A 16,637-nucleotide genomic window follows, 5' to 3' on the forward strand; every position below is an offset into this window, starting at 1 on the left:
ATCCAATTTATGGTCAGCTAGAATGTGGGGGAAGCTCTGATTAAATGGGGATAAAGCCCAACTGCCTGGGCATCCCGGAAAGTCTGGTCTCATGCATGGTGGACAGCAAAGAGAAGGAAAGCAGAGAGGCCTAGGCAGATGCACCTGTTCTCCTGAGCACACAGCATCAGTCCAGAGTGCTGGTGGGACTTCTGAGAGGCAGGGGCCTCCTTGTAACCATACAATGCAGTGGGGAGAGTTGTCACTGTCTCTCCAGATGCTACAGCTATGAGTTGTACTTGCCAGGGAAAGTGCCCCACATGACAGGTCTCTTGTGGAACAGAGGTAGCAAAGTTGTCCCTGTATCCTGTGGCTTCTGGCTGCCTCTGGTAGAAGCTGAGCTCAGCGGGGAACCTGTGAATCTCTAGGGCTGTCCTTGAGCATAAGCCATGGATTGGGGCTGAGGCAGAAACACCCAACTGGGATGTTTGTATGGTTACCCCCATACCAGCTTTCCAAATACAGTAAACAAACATCAGCAAAGGAAGATTCATGAGGAAAGTCCCTGCTTCCACTGCTGCTCACACCCAGTGTAAAGAGGGAGTCACCCCAGAGAAGCAGATGGGTTATACTGACCTGACACAGGTGGGAGAGAGAGGAGAATCGGGCATGTGACTGTAAATAGGGATTGGGATGAAACAGAAACTGGCCTGGTTTAATGTGGACGTGTTTATTCGGAATCCAAAGTGCTCAGGTTCAGTGCATGCTGTCATTGTATTGACAGGTTTTAATATATTTGATGTTCTTTTTCTCAGACTCCATGCACAGGAACAAGTCCCTCTCTACAATCACAGTGAATGTCATGCTGACACAATGCCAGCAGTAAACTCATGCTTAGCATGAACTCTGGTTCAGCGAGAACAGGGGGGGGCAAGTTCAGGATCTTATGGAGAGGCCCTCAGTGATCTGCAGGTACTCATCCAGGATCTCACGTAGCAGTCCTCAGTGGGCTGCAGGTGCTGTTCCAGTGCCTTATGGATCAACTCTCAATAAACTGAATGTGCCCACTCAGGTTCTTATGGAACAACCTTCAAAGGTCTTCTTGGAGATCTTGCAGTGCTTTCTGGATTCTCCTTCTCTCCACCTCTCAGTGAGCTGCCCCAGGAGTGGCACCCATCCTCACGTCTCCCCTCACTAGTGAAGAGCTCCCCATGTCAGGGGGCCTTTCTGAGCCATTACAGACTTTACTGTCATGCTCAAGTGCTCAGGGAGCTGGCCGCAGAGGGATCCAGGCTCAGATCCTCCAATCTCTCATCAGATTCCCCTGCAGCTGGATATTTCTGTGTCCAAGTGTGGCATTAGCAGCAGCAGCAGCCAGAACAAGGGAGCCTGGTGAGAGACAGAGGCGGTGGACTCCAAACTGCAGCAGCTCCCCGTGGTGGGAAGTCTGCCTGGAGGTGGGGGGCTTGGAGCAGCCCAGCGGAGTCCCAGATGTAGGCAGGACAGGATCCAGCTGGCCAGAGGATGTGCTGATTCAGTACATCTCCCAGGGGGGCCTGGAAGGAATTTAATGCTGTCAGAAATCTTGGGGTGGTGGGGCCATGGTACTCAACACCTGCCCTCCTGCCCCGTGCAGGATGACTGTCCTCCAGTGCAAAGCATCAGGGGATTAAAAAAAAGATTAAAAGAGCTCAATATCATAGAATCATAGAAGATTAGGTTTGGAAGAGACCTCAGGATGTCATGTAGTCCAACCCCCTGCTCAAAGCAGGACCAACCCCAACTAAATCATCCCAGCAAGGGCTTTGTCAAGCCAGGCCTTAAAAACTCCTAAGGATGGAGATTCCACCACCTCCCCAGGTAACCCATTCCAGTGCTTCACCATCTTCCTAGTGAAATAGTTTTTCCTAATATCCAACCTAGACCTCCCCCGCTGCAACTTGAGACCATTGCTCCTTGTTCTGTCATCTGCCACTACTGAGAACAACCTAGCTCCATTCTCTTTGGAACCCCCCTTCAAGTAGTTGAAGGCTGCTATCAAATCCTCCCTCACTCTTCATTTCTGCAGACTAAATAAGACAAGTTCCTTCAGCCTCTCCTCATAAATCATGTGCCCCAGCCCCCTAGTCATTTTCATTGCCCTCTGCTAGACTCTCTCCAATTTGTCCACATCCCTTCTGTAGTGGGGAGCCCAAAACTAGATGCAAGGTGTGGCCTCATCAGTGCTGAATAGATGGGAATAATCACTGCCATCAATCTTGTGGCAATGCTCCTACTATTGCAGCCCAATATGCCGTTAGCCTTCTTGGTAACAAGGGCACACTGTTGACACATATCCAGCTTCTTGTCCACTGTAATCCCCAGGTCCTTTTCTGCAGAGCTGCCACTTAGCCAGTCGGTCCCCAGCCTGTAGCTATTGTTCAGCTCAGGGTCAACCAGGAGGGGATGTGATAACGGACTGCAGGCACCTGATGGCTGTAAACACTAAGGAGTGTGAATTATTTTGTGTGACACATGAGATTAGGGGTGACATCTGGAAGAATATCAGGAAAAACTCTCTGATAGGATGACTTCTACAGGCCTGGCCCAACTCTCATTGAAGTTAATGGGATTATTTTTGAAAAGTTATGGAAGACGGGAGAGAGAAAAGGGCATATATAGTGCCAATCTATAAAAAGGGAAATAAGGACAACCGTGGGAATTACAGACCAGTCATCTTAACTTCTGTACCCGGAAAGATAATGGAGCAAATAATAAAGCAATCAATTTGCAAACACCTAGAAGATAATACATAGGAACATAAGAATGGCCACACTGGGTCAGACCAAAGGTCCATCCAGTCCAGTATCCTGTCTGCCGACAGTGGCCAATGCCAGGTGCCCCAGAGGGAGTGAACCTAACAGGTAATGATCAAGTGATCTCTTTCCTGCCATCCTTCTCCATCCTCTGACAAACAGAGACTAGGGACACCATTCCTTACCCATCCTGGCTAAGAGTCATTAATGGACTTAACCACCATGAATTTATCTACGTCTCTTTTAAACCCTGTTATAGTTCTAGTCGTCACAACCTGCTCAGGCAAGGAGTTCCACAGGTTGACTGTGCACTGTGTGAAGAAGAACTTTCTTTTATTTGTTTTAAACCTGCTGCCCATTAATTTCATTTGGTGGCCCCTAGTTCTTATATTATGGGAACAAGTAAATAACTTTTCCTTATTCACTTTCTCCACACCACTCATGATTTTATATACCTCTTATCCTATTCCCCCTTAGTCTCCTCTTTTCCAAAATGTAAAGTCCTGGTCTCTTTAATCTCTCCTCATATGGGACCTATTCCAAACCCCTCATCATTTTAGTTGCCCTTTTCTGAACCTTTTCTAATGCTAGTATCTTTTTTAGATGAGGAGACACATCTGTACTCAGTATTCAAGATGTGGGCGTATCATGGATTTATATAAGGGCAATAAGATATTCTTCGTCTTATTCTCTATCCCTTTTTTAATGATTCCTAACATCCTGTTTGCTTTTTTGACTGCCGCTGCACACTGCGTGGACATCTTCAGAGAACTATCCACGATGACTCCAAGATCTCTTTCCTGATTAGTTGTAGCTAAATTAACACCCATCATATTATATGTGTAGTTGGGGTTATTTTTTCCAATGTGCATTACTTTACATATATCCACATTAAATTTCATTTGCCATTTTGTTGCCCAATCGCTTAGTTTTGTGAGATCTTTTTGAAGTTCTTCACAGTCTGCTTTGGTCTTAACTATCTTGAGCAGTTTAGTATCATCTGCAAACTTTGCCGCCTCACTGTTTATCCCTTTCTCCAGATCATTTATGAATAAGTTGAATAGGATTGGTCCTAGGACTGACCCTTGGGGAACACCACTAGCTATCCCTCTCCATTCTGAAAATTTACCATTTATTCCTACCCTTTGTTCCCTGTCTTTTAATCAGTTCTCAATCCATGAAAGGATTATCCTCTTATCCCATGACAACTTAATTTACATAAGAGCCTTTGGTGAGGTGATAAGTAACAGTCAGCCTGGATTTGTCAAGAACAAATCATGTCAAACCAACCTGATAAGTTTCTTTGACAGAGTAACAAGCCTTGTGGATGGGGGGAAGTGATAGACATGGTATATGTTTACTTTAGTAAAGCTTTTGATACTGTCTTGCATGACTTTCTCATAAACAAAGTAGGGAAATACAATCTAGATGGAGCTACTATAAGGTGGGTGCAAAACTGGTTGGAAAACTGTTCCCAGACAGTAGTTATCAGTGGTTCAAAGTCACGCTGGAAGGGCATAACAAGTGGGGTCCTGCAGGGATCAGTTCTGGATCCGGTTCTGTTCAATATCTTCATCAATGATTTAGATAATGGCATAGAGAATACACTTATAAAGTTTGTGGATGATACCAAGCTGGGAGGGGTTGCAAGTGCTTTGGACGATAGGATTAAAATTCAAAATTATCTGGACAAACTGGAGAAAGGGTCTGAAGTAAATAGGATGAAATTCAATAAGGACAAATGCAACATATTCCACTTAGGAAGCAACAATCAGTCGCACACATATAAAAATGGGAAATGACTGCCTAGGAAGGAGTACTGCAGAAAGGGATCTGGGGGTCATAGTGGATCACAAGCTAAATATGAGTGAACAGTGTAACACTATTGCAAAAAAGCAAACATCATTCTGGGATGTATTAGCAGGAGTGTTGTAAGCAAGACACGAGGAGTAATTCTTCCGCTGTACTCTGCGCTGGTTATGCCTCAGTTTGTGTATTGTGTCCAGTTCTGGGCACCACATTTCAGGAAAGATGTGGACAAATTGGAGAAAGTCCAGAGAAGAGCAACAAAAATGATTAAAGGTCTAGACAACATGACCTGTGAGGGAAGATTGAAAAAATTGGGTTTGTTTAGTCTGGAGATGAGAAGACTGAGAGGGGACATAGCAGTTTTCAAGTACATAAAAGGTTGTTATAAGCAGGAGGGAAAAATTGCTCTCTTTAATATCTGAGGCTGGACAAGAAGCAATGGGCTTAAATTGCAGCAAGGGTGGTTTAGGTTGGACATTAGGAAAAACTTCCTAACTGTCAGGGTGGTTAAGCACTGGAATAAATTGCCTAGGGAGGTTGTGGAATCTCCATAATTGGGGATTTTTAAGAGCAGGTTAGACAAACACTTGTCACGGATGGTCTAGATCAGGGGTTCTCAAACTTCTTCTCTGAGGCCCCCCTCGACATGTTATAAGAACTCCACAGCCCAGCAGGGGCATAGCGGGACTCGGGGCAGGGGCCTTGGGTAAGGTTGCTAATCCCACAAAACTGAACACCCTAGCCCCGCCCCTTCCCAGAGGCCATGTCCCCTGCTCACTACATTCCCGCTCCCTTGGTGGCTTGGTCTCCCCGACCCAAACTCACTTTCCCTGAGCTGGGGCAGAGCTTGGGGTGTGAGAGGGGGTGAGGGCTCTAACTGAGGGTGCAGGCACTGGGGTGGGGCCAGAAATGAGGGGTTCAGGGTGAAGGAGGGGGCTCCGGGCTGGGGCAAGGGGTTGGAGTGTGGGAGGGGTGAGGGCTCCAGCTGGGAGTGCGGGCTCTGGGGTGGGGCTGGGGATGAGGGGTTCAGGGTGTGGGAGGGGGCTGCGGGTTGAGGCAGGGGGTTGGGATGCAGGGGGGGTGAGGGCTCTGTCTGGAGGTGGGGGTTCTGGGGTGGGGCCGGGGATGAGGGGTTTGTGGTGCAGGAAGAGGCTCCAGGTTTGGGGGGGCTCAGGGCCGGGGCAGGGGGTTGGGGCTCGGGATTGGGGCACGGGCTTACCTCCGGCACCTCCTGGTCAGTGGTGCAGCGGGGGGCAAAGGCAGGCTTCCTGCCTGTCCTGGCACTGCGGACTGCGCTGAGCCCCGGAAGCGGCCAGCAGCAGGTCCGGCTCCTAGGTGGAGGCCTGGCAGGCAACTCTGTGCGCTGCTCTTGCCCACAGGCACTGCCCCCATAGCTCCCATTGGCTGTGGGTCCCGGTCAATGGGAGTGCAAAGCTGGTGCTCAGGGTGAGGGCAGCACGTAGGGGCCAAGTGGCCCCGTGCCTAGGAGCTGGACCTTCTGGCCACTTCCAGGGCGCAGTGCGAAGCCAGGACAGGTAGGGACTAGCCGGCCTTAGCTCCGCAGCACTGCCGACCAGACTCTTAGTGGTCCAGTCAGCAGTGGTGACCGAAGCCACTGGGGTCACTTTTCAACCGGGTGTTCTGGTACAAAACCAGACACCTGGTCACCCTAGCCTTGGGCATAGGCATAGTTTGACTTCTATTTTGGGGGGGCAGGGGCCAGGGGGGCTCGAGCCACCTCCGGAAGGCAGGGTCCAGGGAGGAAGTGCCACGTCCACCCCCAACTCACCTTAGCAGGCCACCCAGCCTGTCTGGGTTGCGGGGGTGGGGCGCAACCAAAATTTATAACTCAAAGGTGGGAGCGTAGCACAGAAAGTTTGAAAACAGCTCTTAGGGTGCAGGGAGCGGGTATCTAGGGGCTGTGTGCAGACAGGGGGTAGCACAGGGTTCAGGGAGGGGGTAGCTGGGGCTGTATGCTGGCAGGGGGTAGCTCAGGGTGCAGGGAGAGATGTATTAGGGGCTATGTGCTGGGAGGACTCCCTTGTTCCCAGAGGGGTCTGCCAGCCATGGAGCCAGATCTCCCCATCTGGGAGGCTCTTACCGGCTGCCTCTGTGGGAGCAAAGGGGGCTGAGAGCTGAGGAGCAGCTTCAACCCAGGGCACCAGCAGGAGAGGAGGGAAAGCTGTGGACACCTGCTCCATGGCACCAGCCAGAGCCGCAGCTGCCCCGCACTGCCTGGTGTAACAGCAAAAACAGCAGCCGGCACATTTCCCCGCCAATACAGTTACCTACTGAGCCTGCTCAGTACAACCTAGATAGGAAATTCTTCTGCCAGGGAGCTGTTTGTGCCACTACACTGGCTCTGGCTTCCCTCCTCCAACCTGGGCAGGGAGAGGAGATGGAGGGGAGGTGTGGAGCTGTGCTGCCCCCGGGACTGTCCTGCTCTTGCGCTGCAGTTTGGGAGGAGCGGGGGCAATGCCCTCCATGTCCCCAACTCTGCCCATGGGCTCCGGGCTTCTGCCTCACAGGGAGCATCAGGGTTCGGGGATTCAGCCCAGCCACCTGGCTTCAGCCCCCCAGGGGGGCACCAGAGATCCCCAGGGGGGCTTCAGCTGTGGGACCCCTTGAAAGGGCTCGCAGACCCCCAGGAGACCACAGACCCCCGGTTGAGAACTGCTGGTCTAGATAATACTTAGTCCTGCCATGAGTGCATTGGACTGGACTAATTTCATATTAGCAGCTGTGTTAGTCTGTATCCACAAAAAGAAAAGGAGGACTTGTGGCACTTTAGAGACTAACAAATTTATTTGAGCATAAGCTTTCATGAGCTACAGCTCACTTCATCGGTGCTCAAATATATTTGTTAGTCTCTAAGGTGCCACAAGTCCTCCTTTTCTTTTTCGGACTGGACTAGATGACCTCTTGAGGTCCCTTCGAGACCTATGACTCTATGATTGTTTTCCCTATTACTCTAATGGGAATTAGATTGTGCTTGATGAGACTGTGGAACAGTCTCCCACTGGAGGACATGGAAATTTGGTGCAGGTCATTGAATTCTAGCCTGAGCCATGGCTGGGAACTGACTTTAGGGGACAATCTGGTACTGACTGGGGTGGGCAAGAGGGACCAGGTGGCCTAATGGGTCTCTTACATGTCTGCCTCCTCTGACCCTCTGACTCTGTGGTTGAGAAAGAGACAGAGGGAAGGGCGCTACGGGGGAGACAAACCCAGGGAAAGGAGGGGTCAGACACAGACAGTCCCATGCACCTGCTGCCCCAGCCCAAATCCTGCTTCTCAGTACAAGGGGATCTAGCATGTTTCTACCACCGTTTCCTCCCTGATTAACTGATTATTTATTATTCATCTTATGTTGTTATTCCCCTAAATTCAACAAAAATCCAGACAGCCGAGTTTGCTGGACAGGCTATACATATCCCCTAGGTGTCATAGACTACTCTTTCTCTCTTTCAGGGTGAAGCAGGCCTTCCTGGTCCCCAGGGGTTACCTGGGAAGAGGGGAGAGAAGGGAGATCAGGTGAGTGACTTGGAGATGTTGTTTAGTTTGACTGGGCCCGTTGGAAGTTCTTCCCACCTGGTAGGATCTATGTGGTGATGAACTGAACAGCCCCCAGAAAGCAAACTAGCGCCCCCCCTCCCCCCGCCATTAACACAGAGATGGCCAGTGAGCTCTCCTTGCCACAAGCTAGGGGCCAACAGGTCAATGTATATGCAGGAATTAGACGAACACAGAAGGTCATGGCTGATTTCATAATGCTCTAGAGGTAGTAGGAGCAGTGCACTATGAAGAGGAAATGCTGTAGAATTTTCAAAAGCACCGAAGTGATTGAGGAACACGTCCCACTAAAAATCAATGGGATTCGTGCTCCTAAATCAAGTCAGTGCTTTAAAAATACAGCCCATAGTCTTTATAGATGGTTATGTGTATGCATATAGGGCCTGAGCCAATCTCCAATGAAATCAATGGGAATCTTTCCATTGGCTTCATTGGGTGTTGGATTCCATACATGTATGCATTGCTATGTGTATTTTATATATTAATCTAGCCCTGTTTCAAACAGTTAACTATGCCAGACTACATTAGTGTGCACTAGGGAATGTTTAGTGTGAGCCAGCAGGGTCCACACGGGCCAGTTAGTGTGCAACGCGCTAGTGACCCTAGAATTTACACCCCTCTGATAGTGTCACTCTCTGTTGTTGGTCACCCTACTGTCTCCCCTGTTCCCAACAGAAAAATAACAAATGATGTTTTCTGCAGGTGTTTCAAGCAACAACACTTTTAATTGCAAGTTGGGTTAGGGTTCTCATTTTCTTTTCCGTAAACTAAAGTGTAAACTGTCAGCTTTGGAAAATAGTGTTACTTTTTGTGAATTACTCTCAAGATGTTACCCTTTGATATAACTGCTCGTGCTGCATCTGGGCAGACCGGCAAGATCAAACAACAGTATTAAATATTATAGTGGCGTGGTAATGGTGCAGTAGCTATGGTTGACTCAGGTAAAATCCGAGTGTTTTGTTTGTTCCTAGGGTGAAAAAGGAGGAGCTGGACTCACTGGACTCAAAGGCGAAAGCGGTGAAAAGGTGAGTCACAGAAGGTAGCAGACACCTAAACAAGAAAAGAAGAAGGAGAACGAAGGCTGGAGAGTACAGCATGGTACAACAGAAACAGGGTCAACTACAGAGTCAATGAAGCAATGGAAATGGCTAGTAGCTTGGACAGAATTCTTATGAGGAGAGAATGACACAATCAGGGCTGTTAGAGAGACAAGGTGGGTGAGGAAATATCTATTATTGGACCAAATTCTGTTGGTGAGAGAGACAAGCTTTCAAGCCACACACAGCTCTTCCTCAGGTCTGGGAAAGGTACTCCGAGTGTCACCGCTAAATACAAGGTGGAACAGATTGTTTAGCATAAGAAGTTAGCACATATTGTAAGGGATCATTCAAGGTAGAGTGGCCCATTACTGCCTCTTCAGTCATAGGGCAAAAAGAGAGGGTTTCTGGGTTACAGATTATTGTAATAAGCCATAAATGCAGTGTCTCTGGTCAGCCCATGATTTCTAGTGTCTAGCAGAGTAATGAACTTAAGCTCCCAGGCCTAAAAATCATGGACTGACCAGAGACACTGGATTTATGGCTTGTTAAAACAATTTACAACCCACTAAACCCCTTTTTTGGTCCTATGACTGCAGAGGTGTTAGCGGGCTACTCTACTGTGAATGGGCCCATACAATATGTTTTAACTACTTATGCTCAACAATCTGTTCCACCTTGCATTGTTGCTGTGACACTGGGAGTACCTTTCCCAGACCAGAAGATGAGCTCTGTGCCGCCCCAAATCTTGTCTCTCTCACCACCAGAAGTTGGTCCAATAAAAGATATTATCTCACCCACCTTGTCTCTCTACTATCCTGGGACCGACATGGACTACAACTACGCTACATGTTTAGGGCTATTCAGTTGAGCAACCAGACAAAAGGAGTGGATGAAACAAAGTAGTGTGTGGGCCACAGACGTTCAGCGGGGGCACTCCTATTTGTACTCTGGTAATTCAAAGAAAGGGGAGATATTTGAGGAAACTGAAAGGCGACGAGTTGAAAACTGATACAAGGAAATTTTTTTCAACGCAGCACACAGACTGTGGAACTCATTGACACGAGATATTATTGAGCCCAAGAGCTTAGTAGGATTCAAAAAGACTCGGATATTATAATGATGGTAATTTTAGATAACGAGAATATCCAGAGTTACAGTAGACAAGGCGTATTTTATAAAAGCAGATTAAAAGAGCTGGGCTCGTTTAACCTAGCAAAATGAAGGCTGAGGAGGAATATGATTGCTCTCTATAAATACAAAAGGGGATAAACATCGGGGGGGTGACGAACTGTTTAAGCTAAAGGACAGTATTATCACAAGCACAAATAGGTATAATCTGGCCATGAGCAAACTCAGGCTGGAAATTAGATGCAAGTTTCTAACTGTCAGAGGAGTGAGGTTCTGGAACAGCCTCCCAATAGGAGTTGTGTGTGTGTGCGTTGGGGAGTGGGGTGAGGGAACAGCTTACTTAGTTTTAAGAGAGAGGATACATGTATGAGTGGGATTCAATGATAGGGTTGCTTGTGATGGTGGGTTTAGGGTGTGGCAGCCCTGGGGGTCCCTTCTGGTTCAGGTCTGATGGTCCCTAAATCTCATGCTTCAGGTCTTCAGCCAGTCACCTGCAGGAGTCAGGAAAGGATTGTTTCCTCCCAGTGTATTTGGATTTGGGTTTTTTTGGTCTTCCTCTGAAGCATCAGAGGTGGCTGCAGCTAGAAATGAGTCACTGGATGGGGCGGCCTGGTGCATTCTTTCTCTCAGGTGTATGCCTGGCTGGTTTTTACTTACATGCTCAGGGTCTAACTGGTTGCCATATATGAGGTCAGGAATGCATTTTCCCTCAGATTAGATGGGCAGTGACCTTGCGAGTTTTTCAGCTTTCTCTGCAGCATGTGGGTGCAGGTTGTTTGCCAGGATCATCTGCGTATCTCACTTACTCAATTCCCTGCCACTGGGGGGCCTCGGGCACTGGTGCACCTGGGTTTTGGTTTTGGTCCTGATGTACTTATTTTAAGCTCATTACGGATAACGAGCAAGATACATCGGAATGATCTATGTTAATTTATTAATAATATGTGAGCAGGTCATGGGAAATATTTAGTATAAGACTTTTGGAATGTGTACTGTGGCTAGGTGGTTATTGTTAATAGTTGGCTGCTGAGAAACTAGCAGGAAGGTAATAACAATGGATCCAGATAAGATGTGGTGATTAGGTCAGGAGGTGATGGAACAAGACCTGAGTTGTTAGTTGAGAAGTTGGTACAGTGCAGGCTCCAGCTAAAGTTACTCAGCTGTTTTCTCAAGCTGGGATCAAGCAGATAAGAGGGACTGAATGGATTAAAAAGTGACTCTCTCTAGACAGTGGTGGTGGAGTTGTCAGAAAGCTCCTCAGAGGAGCAGACTGACACAGAGACAGGCCACGCAGGCTGGGTCTGAAGCAGTGAGGCCTTCCTAAGCTGTCAGGGAAATGGTAAGGCCTTGTCTACTATAATTCTGGATGTTCTGGTTATCTGTAATTATCATTGTCAAGGTTCCTCCCCCACTCTGAACTCTAGGGTACAGATGTGGGGACCTGCATGAAAAACCTCCTAAGCTTATCTTTACCAGCTTAGGTCAAAACTTCCCCAAGGTACAAAATATTCCCCCCCCGTTGTCCTTGGACTGGCCGCTACCACCACCAAACTAATACTGGTTACTGGGGAAGAGCTGTTTGGACGCGTCTTTCCCCCCAAAATACTTCCCAAAACCCTGCACCCCACTTCCTGGACAAGGTTTGGTAAAAAGCCTCACCAATTTGCCTAGGTGACTACAGACCCAGACCCTTGGATCTTAAGAACAATGAACAATCCTCCCAACACTTGCACCCCCCCTTTCCTGGGAAATGTTGGGTAAAAAGCCTCACCAATTTGCATAGGTGACCACAGACCCAAACCCTTGGATCTGAGAACAATGAAAAAGCATTCAGTTTTTTACAAGAAGACTTTTAATAAAAAATAGAAGTAAATAGAAATAAAGAAATCCCCCCTGTAAAATCAGGATGGTAGATATCTTACAGGGTAGTTAGATTCAAAAACATAGAGAACCCCTCTAGGCAAAACCTTAAGTTACAAAACAGATACACAGACAGAAATAGTTATTCTATTCAGCACAATTCTTTTCTCAGCCATTTAAAGATATCATAATCTAACACATACCTAGCTAGATTACTTACTAAAAGTTCTAAGACTCCATTCCTGGTCTATCCCCGGCCAAGACGACTACAGACAGACCCAGACCCTTTGTTTCTCTCCCTCCTCCCAGCTTTTGAAAGTATCTTGTCTCCTCATTGGTCATTTTGGTCAGGTGCCAGCGAGGTTACCTTTAGCTTCTTAACCCTTTACAGGTGAGAGGAGCTTTCCCCTGGCCAGGAGGGATTTCAAAGGGGTTTACCCTTCCCTTTATATTTATGACAATCATTGTCATAATGTCCGAGTCTTTTTGAATCCTACTAAGCTCTTGGCCTCAATAATATCTTCTGGCAATGAGTTCTACAGGTTAATTGTGTGTTGCATTAAAAATGTCCTTGTACCAGGTAGGACAGACAGGTGTGTAGGCCTTTTATGGCTTTAAAATCCTTTTCTTTGTGCATACTATCTTCCCACTATAAAGATTAAACAAATTAATATAGATCAACCCCACATCTTTACAGGGAGTCTTTCCATAGATTTCAGGGCTTTGGATCTGTCCCTATGTATGCTCGGCCTTGTGGGAAACTAAAATTCCTAGGTGGCACTGCAGTGGCTTTACATAATCCAAATCATTTGGGTTTTGGCTAAATACAAAAAATGTTTTTAGAAAGTTCGGATTTTCTATGAAAATTGGAAATTTTCCACAAAAAGGAGACTTTTTCTCAAAAAATTGCATTTAGTCGAAACCCCAATTTTTCATTGAAATACAGTTCGGGCAGAACTTTTTTGTGCACCCCTACTCTTCAAGTGTGAATTATTCTTATATTGCTACCAGTCTCACAACCAGACCTCAAAACACAGTGGATAGGCACTACCGGAGCCCTGTGGGACAAAAGGGGCAGCCAAGCAGACATCTTTCATATGTCAAACTGCACAACACTAAGAGGGGAAATTTTGGCCACGGACAATGGGGTAAAATCCATCTGTCAGCAAAAGAGCCATGGGATGTATAACATCCACTCTAAGCTGCCAGGACCTCCTTTGAGTAGGTCTTTTCTAGTACAGCCATGTCTCACAGCTGTACATATTGGAGAATTGTAGTTGTGCTGTGTTTTAGTTTGCTGCCCTCCTATTCCTTAAATAATCCTCCTCTCCCTTACTTCTTTAGGGTGACATGGGTCCTGCTGGTCCCCCTGGTCTACCTGGAACAGTAAGTAAAGCTGCATCCCGTGCACTAATGCAGAGTTGATGTACAGAGGAATAGGTTGCAGTTTCATCTTCCACACAGACCTCCCAAGCTCAGGGCCTTACAGGTTACCCATTCCTTTGCAGAAACACCAGGAACTATTTACTTAGCCCTGGTATAACTCCATTAACTTCAGTGGAGCTATCTCATGGATGCAGTTGGTCCAATAGTTCTTAAGAGATTGGTATATGTGTGTCCTGTCACTGCTTCTCTCTGCGTGCGTGCTCCCGCATACAGTAGCATCAGTTTGACAGTGTCTGCATCTCTTCCTTTCGGTGGTATGTATAGTAGGTGTAGCGGTTGGGGCAAGTGTGTGTGTTTGTGCCCACACAAGGGTGGAGAAGGGGAGTAAATGTGTTTACACGCTGCAAGTTTATTGCATGGATCCTACAGGATCCTTTAAGACCAAGCAAGGTATCCCAGTCCAGGATTTTCTGGTGACTTCCCAAAGAAACCAGTTTATTTTCAGAATGGATCCTGTGGGAAACTGAGCAGATCTTGCAGGGAGCATTCCCCCTGAGTCTCTTTAGCTGACACGCCGTGCCCATGGAAATAGCAGGGGGAATCCTAGACTGGATTACACTGCCTCACCAGCCTGGATTTAGGGCAGTGCTTATGGCTTGGAGAGAATTCAAATCCAGTGCCCTTCCAGCCCTCCAAGACCTCTGAGAGAGAGGCTCCAGCAGATACAACACCATCTTGTGTTGCTGGCCCAGAAGACCGCATACACTAGGAGCCCATTGTGGAACAATGGAATTAGTTTGGGTTCAGCATTGGGTCCAACGAACCACCAAATTAGACCATGTCCACCTCACGGACCCCTCCTAGCAATAGGAAAGCACCAAGGAACTTCCATTTACCTCTTTTAAAATGTGGGAACATGAGTATACTCTGAAATGCAAGTTGACTAAAGGCCATGAAATCAAAGTCCATGGACTATAACTATAACCCTCATCATCCACTCCAGCAAAACCTGACCAATCATCCTGTGCTGAGTGTTAACAATGCTCCTGCCCCAACAATGGTAGAGATAGTACCAGAGTTATAGGCCCTCCAGGGACAATGTCTGAGATTTGCATATAGTGTCTGTTAGCAAGAGCTGATTGCAGCTGCCCTGCTGGCGTATGGACAGACAGCCTCTCAGACAGCTAAGACCCAAGCCATATAGACCTTCCTAGGTCTGTAGCAAAACCTTGAACAGGAAGGTAGTACAGTCTGCAGAACCCTGGTGTGATGCACTCCCTATGGTGAAACCTTCCAAGCAAGCAGGCTTCCTCGTTCTGTATCAATGGCAGCTTCCAAGTGACTGTCGGGGTAGCCCATATACATCACAGAGAGATAATTCAGTCACAAAGGCCTGGTCCTGGTCAACAGCTGAGGGAAATGGTCCCAAATGCAGCAGCATGTGCATAGGAATGAAGAAGGCTCTTCTGAATGCTGACATCTTTTGGGGAATCTGTAAGGAGGAGAAGTGTAGCCATCCTTAGTGATCCCAGGGTGGACGATAATGGACCACGCTCAACCATTGCGCGAGAAAAGCACAGCTCCTATCAGTTTCAATGGAAGTTGCCCTTGCTTACACTAGCCCCAAATTTGGTCCAAAGGGAAAAGTTTAATGAGACTAGAGATGGTATCAAGTGTAAAATTCAGATCTAGATTTCAAAGCTGTTTGAAGCTGGGATTTTGCTTGCGCTCATTATTACTATAGAGCTCCTGTGAAAACTTGGGATTCATATTTCAAATACCCCAACAAAGTTCAGGCATGTTTTGGATCTTTTCTTTCCGAAGAACACTGTATTAGATGAAAGGACCTGCCAACTGAGAGGGAGGGAATCTGTACTGACAGAGAGAATGAAGTCCACAAATGATTAACCTTCTAGGAAAATCACTTTGAGTGGCTTCTTTTGCGAATGTGTTTCTACTAACTTTGTTTCATTTTTTTGGTTTTCTTTCCAGACAGCCCTGTTTACCCCACTCCCTCCAATTCCTGTAAGTAATGTATCTAATAAAGACAGCCTCTAATTTCTCACCATTTATCGTTGATAGATAAAAAAACACCGTGGAATTTTACATGTAATTTAAATACTTTGTACAAAAGAGCTCAACCCAAACTTGAGTCTGGCTCCAGGCAACAACAGCACTATGCCCAGACACCATAAAAATGCAGGCGTTGTCCTAGCAACAGCAGCATCCCAACTAACTTTAGTTGGGATGCAGCAGCATTCTGTCCCATCCCTGCAAGATGGTGAGTGCTCTCCGATTACACAAGGTCTTAGTATTCTGCTGTGGTCCTGGGTCACCCCTACTTTGCACAGATGTAGATAACTGCATAAGTTGCAATGCAGCAGAGAATTAAGTGCTTAGAGTTTAAGTGACTTGCTCCAGTGTGTCAGTGGCAGAGATTTCTGGGTCTAGTTTCCAGATCTATAAAATGACAGCAATGGCATTTACCTTAAGAGAAATCTGCAAATATAATTCCAGGTTTCCAGATATCCATAGCAGAGAGAGGGAGGGAAGTAGGTAGAGTTAGCTTCACTTTGCAGGTTCACTGACTAAGGCTTAGAAAAGTCATTATGTGTTGGCACAGGGGTGTAACCCAGTGGTGAGTTGGTGCTACACAACCTCCTTTCTGGATTGTCATGTGAGTTGTTACTGTTACCCAGGGCTCTTTCAACCCAAAGCTCTTGGTAACTTTTACTCTGTGCGAGGTGGTGTCAGGAAATAAATCAGGGGAGACACGGCCGTCCGACCGATAGATGGCTGGCACAAACAGGACAACACAAGAGTGCTTTCACTTAAAGCTGAACTTTACTTAGTCTCAAGCACTTACACACGTCCACAAAAGGTTACTAAAACACCCCCAACCCTTGATAATTACCAGAGCTGAGTGTGGCTCTCGAGTGACACAGCGGCAAGCTTCTGGTGGCCAAATCTTCCGTCTGCCGGTGGGGACTGCAAGATGTATCCAGAGAGAGAGTCCAAAAAGAGTCCAACTACCTCAGACTTTCCCCCCTTATTTATACATTAGACA

General features: G+C 47.1%; 1 protein-coding gene across 1 annotated transcript in view; it reads left to right on the forward strand.

Annotated features, from left to right (window-relative positions):
• COL22A1 (collagen type XXII alpha 1 chain) overlaps positions 1-16,637 on the forward strand; it is a 333,446-nt gene that overhangs the window by 255,986 nt on the left and 60,823 nt on the right. The window contains exons 29-32 of the mRNA XM_084619138.1: positions 8,055-8,117; positions 9,128-9,181; positions 13,529-13,570; positions 15,563-15,595. Of these exons, the coding sequence (XP_084475264.1) occupies positions 8,055-8,117; positions 9,128-9,181; positions 13,529-13,570; positions 15,563-15,595 (192 nt within the window). The remainder of the gene's footprint in view (positions 1-8,054; positions 8,118-9,127; positions 9,182-13,528; positions 13,571-15,562; positions 15,596-16,637) is intronic.

Source organism: Lepidochelys olivacea (genome assembly GCF_965140295.1).
Source record: "Lepidochelys olivacea isolate rLepOli2 genome assembly, chromosome: 2".
Taxonomy (NCBI): Eukaryota; Metazoa; Chordata; order Testudines; family Cheloniidae; genus Lepidochelys; species Lepidochelys olivacea.